Below are 7,202 nucleotides of genomic sequence, written 5' to 3' on the forward strand. Positions count from 1 at the left end.
AAAAAAAAAATAGTTGAGAACAGTGACGCTTCCATAACTTTGGGAATAATTGATCGACGGCTGGAATGTTTACACTGCTTAGTTGCAGCATTCTGCTCATTGATCCAAAGCTTTCTAGTTCAAACATGATCACTTTCTCTTATAACACTGAAGTTGGTCCGATTAAAGTCATCAGTAAAGAAAAATCGGCCAAAATTCCTCCTGATATGTGCAGAAACCTGCTCATCAACTACAAGAAACATCTGACCGCTGTGCTGCTAAAAGAGGTTTAGACACAACATACTAAGCCTCTCAAATACTTGTTTCCCTCAATGAAATGGAAATAAAATGCATAGAAATTCATTAAATTGGTTTTCTTGATTTTCTTTGTGTTTATCCATCTCTCGCTGTTTAAATGAACCATACCAATAAAATGACAGGCTGTCAATTTATTGTTAAGATGGCAAACCTACAAAATCAGATCAAATACTTATTTCCTTCACATAGCTTTCAATCCTAATTCGATAAAATAAATCCAAAACTTGTATCATATCACACCCTAGAGACATCAGATCTCACAGCCACTCATACAAACTGCTGTTTGAAGTGACTGCAGTAAAACCTTGAGCTAGTTTATAATGCACAAGAAAAGCCACAGATGAGAAACAACACAAATCTGAACATGCATCAGTTGAACTTACGGTTCTAAATAAGGTCTATCTGTACATCATAACTCATAAACAGTATCAAAAAGTGTTTTACAGGAAAAGACTAATTCAAAGTGCAGAAACACAAAATATTACTATTAAAATTATTAAAAATATTATTTAAAATTACATTTTTGTTAAATTAATAAATAAATATTACATAAATAGAGCCGGAAAGTGTAAAAAACATAATCAACTGCAAACATGCGATCAACTGTAAAAAACATGTAAAACTAAAATAAGTAAGTAAATAAAGTACACACCAAAACAAACAATCGTTCAGGAAGAAAAAGTCTTTTGTCAGACGCACTGAACACGGTCAGACCATAATGCGGAAAACACTAAATGAGGTGTGTCGGTGTCATTGTAAAATGTAAACAAATGGAAAACTTGAGTTCAGAACCCCCGTGAAGTTCCTCAGCAACATCCGACCAAGACATATTTGGTTTTTCCAAACAGAGGCACAGGGAGTGTTTACTATGAAAAGGTTATAGAAATAGATAAAATGGTAAGGAAGCATTTTATTTGGTCTGCAATGTTGCAAATTAAACCAGGCAATCACTATATCAACCACATCATTGAAAAGAATGCTAAAAACAGCAATTTAAAGAAGAAAAGGAAAACTAAAAGCATAAGTCTGTTCTTAGAAATTCCTTTTTTGCTTTTTCGGCAGGTTCTCATTTCAGACTGTGAAAAGAGAACTTTTCCTCCATGAGAGAACATTTCATTTTAGGATTTGGGTCAACAGCAAAATCTGCCAACTGTGTGAGAGGGAGCAGAGGGACCCGGGGAGGGGGGGATGTGGAGATAGCAGAACAGACGAGCAACCCAGCGTCAGAACACACAGACTTTCCCCCACGTGAATCAATATTCAAGCCTTGAACTCTCTGGAGAAATGAGGCCAGAAAGAAGAGGGAGCTTAAAGAGGGGTGAGACAAAGGGAGGGCTGTGGGATGTCATGTGTGAAGAGATTCTCATTGGAAGCATAGAGAAAAGACGGTTACGCATGTTATTAGAAAGTGTGTTTGTTGGGGACTGCATCCCACAGGCTGAAACCATTTTGGTTCCACTTTCTTCCTCTGGATTCCAGAACTGCAGCTCTGAATCTTCTAAAGGTTGGTCTTTAACTTCTAACTACTGATACGTTTAATTAGATTAAGATAAAGTCTGTCTTTTGCATATTCCACATACTTATATTCCTTTTTTACATGTTAGATTCATGTAAAAATGAATGCATATTTCCGCCAGCATTTACTATCCAGCAGTCTCTTATTTTCTGCTTCTCTCCAAAAAAAATGATCAGAAACTGTTTCCTTTTTCAACCAACCTTCACAAAATTTACATTATTAAGTGTTTTGGAATTGTTTGTTAAAAAACACTTTAATTTTAAAATGTTCTTGATGTGTCTTAAATGTTTCATTGCAGCCCTTTGACCAAAGAAGTATCTTTCCCCTTGATGCCTGAATATAGGTCCAAATGAACAGGACGCATGATGCCGTGAGATTATTCACACACAAAAAGGCTAAAATTTGATTTAAAATTGAATCCCTACTTAACGCTTCTGCCATCCTAGGCACTTTAACGTTGGGAGTTGGGTCATCTAGACCCACTAGACAGTGCTCTGAACCTTTTTTCTTCAGTGATTTGTGATCTTCACTGGTGTCCATGGATTACATGAAATGCTCTTCACCTTTAGTGGGTCTAGATGACCCAACTCCCAATGTTAACGTGCCTAGGATAGCACAAGGGTTAATATAGACCATTTAACATTTGCCACAACTAAAGTGAGAGTCACACAGTCAGCCAAAGTCAGCTGGGTCAGTCTGTCTCTTCTCCCTTTGAGGACTCTGCAAATGCTCTGAAGTTTGACTGCACCTGCACATGAATGTTTAATTAAGGCCGTGAAATGAAGGAGTACTGGTCATGACCTTTGAATGACCTCAGATCACAAAACAACCAGACCTGGTTGAAGTCAAAAGCTTAAACTTTTCAACTACAAGTCAGATGAGCAACACGGCTACAAATCTTGCAAACATGATGACTGTTCTTTAAAAACAACAACAAAAGGACTTTAGACTGCAGTCACAGGATCACAGGTCCTAACAACAGTAATAACAGCATGGAAGATCGGCTCAGAACTGAAGCCAGATATGGAAGATTAAAGACCCACTCCAACGCAAATTGAGTTTTTGGTGTTTTTAACATGTTCTTATAGCTTTTATCTCACGATGATGGACAGAATAGGAAATTAAGCTTAGATTTGCATTTCTGATTACTTCTTTATTCAAATCCTTGGGAATCAGGCGTGGACAAAATTACACCATTTAAAAAAGACAGTTTGTTACTGGGAGGGCCACAAGCTTCCTGCTCTGTTCCATCCTGATGCCTCCACCTGCAGACAAATACATCCATGAACGTCTTTGTTTTCCTCGACTGAGCTGGAATCTGGACCCAAACTGTACGGCTGGATGGCTCTGCTATTGCTCACTATTTTCTGGCACCGATAATGTTAGGTTGAGGTTGTGAGGGTATGTAAGCTAGGGGGAAAGTTTGTAAACAAAGAGCTCTCAGCAATGGGGAAGGTAAAAGGGCCGGGTTGCTTCATGCTCACAGTCGCCCACATCTCAGAGGTGAATTTCTAATGAACTCCTGCCGCTCTGCAGAAACCTTGTCCTAGAAAACGCCACAGGTTTTTTCTATTTTGACAAAAATAATCACAACTAAAAGTCGACTGGGAACAATTTTAAATGGGACTTTAAGGGCTTGAACTTTCTCCACAATTGGAAAAAAGAGCAACAATGATAGTAAGAAGTTCTGTTCACACCAAATACAAATGGGCCATCAAACATTTTGATTGATTGGTTTCAATCACTGTAGTCAAAACAATAAAGAATTCACACAGATTTGTCAAACACATTACAGAAATGGTGAAATGCATAGATTTTGCAAACTTTGTTCAGTTATTGGACAGACTATCATCATTACTGTAAAAGCAGCTGCTGTCATTCTATAAGCTTTTAACATAAGGTATAGTTATAGTTTTCAAAATGTTTCTGCATTTTGCTTTTGTGTTTTAAGAAATTACTCAGTTTCAATGGTTGGAGTGTTTTTTTCTCAATCCATAATCTAAACCAGATTATTATTTTTACCAGGTCAATTTAATAAATAAGGCACAAAAAGCTGATTATCTATTTTCAGTTCATTTCTATAGATACATTATGAATGATTGACAGTATTTAATCCAGAAAATGTAAGTCAAGCTGATGTTGTTAGACATACTTCTTATCAATGAAGTTAAATGACAAACCCTTCGTCATTCAGAGTTTTTACTCTCTTGTTTTCAGTGTGCCGTCTGAAGAAGAGCCCAAACTGAAGAGTGAGATTATGTCCTGTCAGCTGAAGTGGTTGATTTTGATTCAGCTCTTGCTGACTGAACAGGCCCTGTGCAGATCGCCCCCTCCACTGATCTACACAAACACTTCACTTCCAGAAACTAACACTGATGAAGAGACAAAGGCAACGATCAAAGCGGATCATCCGTCTCCTCCGGCATCAAACCCTCAGCCTTTTGTTTTATCCACAGGTAAACCCAGCCCTGCATTAACAGCTTCAGAAAACCAAGACAGAGTCCAGTCTGCTGGACTCACAACATCCGTGCTCAAGGCGAAGCTTCAGCAGCAGACTGGAGATCATTTCTACATTCAGGGAAACATCAGCTGTAAAGAGCTTCTATCTGCAAGCTCTGTGGGTGATCCATTATCCTCAGTGTTCTCTCAAGAGGTGCTGGGTCTCGCCATCGTGCCCGTGTTGGTGATGGCGGGCTGCCCAGGTGAGGCTCAGACTCTGGTGCTGAAGCTGTACAAACTGCTGGGAAGAGATGATGCAGATGAGCTCCTGATGGAGATAGGAGCTCTTATGGAGGAGAAAATGAAAAAGTCCTCTTCTGCTCCATCACCGGGACCACCAGCTTCAGACAAAGATGGAGAAGATCGCCGCCACATGGAAGCTGTCATGTTTAACATTCAGCAGTTGGCCGTGGTAGGTGAAGGTACTGATGTGCCCCAGGCCCACTGTGAAGGTTGGATCAGAGTGAATGGAACCACGCTGGCAGGAACTGATGTGGCAGGAGCCACTGGTAGACTGGAGGATGCTGTAAACCGCTGTGATAGCCTGGGAGCTTTATGTGCTGGAGTGACCAGCACTGGACCTCTTACACCTGGGACGTACCGAGCGGTGCTGAAGAAAGGAAGCAGCATCTTTCCCTTCTCATCCCCCGAGTCTGAGAGCTGGATCCGTCAGTGCAGGGTCCTGGATGATGTTCCGATCGGGCCAGCCTCAGGGCAGCGATTGAAGCGCAGCCCTAGGAGAAGCTGTATCAACAAAAATGAGGAGCGTGTGTACAGCGTTGTGGAGTGGATCCCTGGTGTCAGCACACTCTACAACCTGGGAACAGCTGTGTACTACGCCTCAGTCAACTGCTCAGCAACGGCCAAGGAGAGAGCCATCCTGACCGCTGTTGATCTGGGAACAGATGCCCTGATGGTTGCCACAGGAGGGGCCGCTGGGGTGGCAGGTTATGCTCTGGGGGCGGGGGTAAAGACAGGAGCGAAAGCTGGAGTCAAATACATGTTCAACTCCATGGCAGAGGAGGACGACGTCCTGGTGAACCAGAGAGGCTGGGAGGGGGGAGTCCTCACAATCCAGTAGATCCAAGGATCTGTCAGTTACACTAACAGAAGTATATAGATTCAGTTGTTTAATAAATGACGCCTAAACTTTATGATGAAGATTATTGGAGAACAAGAATAATGTGTTAAATGCATTTGTTCTATTTTTGACTGGTTGGCAGGGTGACCACATCACATGCAGTTTAGAAAATAAATGGTTACCATTTTTAAATTGCGATTCTATTAACGTCTTTGTTTTTTACTTTTTGATATCTCGCCTTTAATATTGTCATAATTAAACAGTTGTCTTTCTGATAAAAAAAAAAAACGTTTTGCAGAAAGACAGTTAGCTAAAAATTAGAAAATGTGAATTTCACAGAAAAGATATGTTTTTAGTTACCCAATACCGTTTCCACTACTGGTACTTTTAAACTTAGCAAAAAGGCCAACACCAACAGGTTTGCTAAATTCAAATTTAACATGTTGGCTCCAAAGAGTGTGACTGTATTCTCATGTACTCTCTTTGCAACCTTTTTACTTTGCAAAACATAAACAAATTGTACATATATTATAAAAGAAACTAAGGCATTTAACAGCTATGCATACCCATTAAAACCCTAGAAACCAAGCATGTGCTTTAGGTATCCGGCGGTGTAGTGGTTAGCACTCTCACCTCCGTGTGAGGGCCCTGGTTCAAATCTCTGCAGGGTCCTTTCTGTGTAGAGTTTGCCTGTTCTCCTCATGCATGTGAGGGTCCAAAAACATGCTTCATGGGTTAATTGGTGGCTCTAAATTGTCCCTTGTGTGTGGTTGTGTGTCTCTGTTTGGCCCTATGATGGAATAGCAAACTGTCCAGGGTGAACTGGAAAAGGCTCCAACAACCATTAACCCTGAAACAGGGCCGAGTTTAGTTAAAAAAAAGGATAAATGTGCTTTTCAGATATAGTGTACTGTAAAATGGTCTCATTTATCATCTTTCATTTAGATCCTGTCTTTGTGAACTTAGTGTTTCCTCTGTTTATCATCTTGTGGTGTAATAAATTGCGTGTTGTTGTAGATTAATGCTGTGTTATGTGTATTGTTTTCATATAGTAAAAGCATGTTTGCTTAGACGTATATGTAGTTGCTGGTTTTTCAGGGTTTTTAAACAGGCTCTTTGTCATTCCTTAGCAGTGGAGTTGAAGTGGAGGAATACGTAAGAAGGAATTTCAACAACATATCACATTAGAACAAAAACCCCAAAAATATTCTCAAACTATCTGCATGCTATAACTTTCGGATTTTGAACAAGAATGGTTAAAATCCCTTTTCTTGGCATTCATCTGAAACCAATGTGTTTTGACCTGAAAGGGGGATGTCACTTTCAAATCTGGTCAATGGAAAAAGTTACTTTGGAGGACACAAATTTGTTTTTTGAACCAAAATGTGCTCGTCTCCCTTCTTTAGAGGATGAGTGAAATGGGTGACTCTTTAAAATTGTGTGATCAATTTCTGTTAAATGGCAAGTGTAACATCTACTGGTGAAACATAAAACTACATTTAAATAAAAATCCCACTTTCTTTTTTCGTGGATTAAATGTTTGGACAAACCTGGGAGTGGAGATAACCGCTGTGTTGTTCTTATAGGGAAAAGAATAGGAAATGAAATAAAATAAATTAAATATTGCTCCTGTTGTAAGTTTGAGTTTATTTTGCCATATTCTAACAAACATGTCACTTCCTTTCTATGTCCTGCATGAAAAAGCCGTGTCGGAGTTATTTTAATTCCATTTGGTCAGATTTTAATAGATATTTGTGATTTTTTAAAATCAGTCAATTTTACAATGTTTTTTTTTTTTAAATTCTTGTA

General features: G+C 39.5%; 1 protein-coding gene across 1 annotated transcript; it reads left to right on the plus strand.

Moving 5' to 3' along the window:
• The first annotated feature begins 1,575 nt into the window (after positions 1-1,575).
• apof (apolipoprotein F) lies at positions 1,576-7,019 on the plus strand. The gene is made up of 2 exons (XM_078946890.1): positions 1,576-1,801; positions 4,031-7,019. The coding sequence occupies exon 2, from the start codon at positions 4,071-4,073 to the stop codon at positions 5,391-5,393; it is 1,323 nt and encodes a 440-aa protein (XP_078803016.1). The 5' UTR covers positions 1,576-1,801; positions 4,031-4,070; the 3' UTR covers positions 5,394-7,019.
• The last annotated feature ends 183 nt before the right edge of the window (positions 7,020-7,202 follow it).

This window comes from Oryzias latipes, chromosome 5 (genome assembly GCF_053564925.1).
Source record: "Oryzias latipes strain Hd-rR chromosome 5, Olatipes_Hd-rR_3.1".
NCBI classification, from domain to species: domain Eukaryota; kingdom Metazoa; phylum Chordata; class Actinopteri; order Beloniformes; family Adrianichthyidae; genus Oryzias; species Oryzias latipes.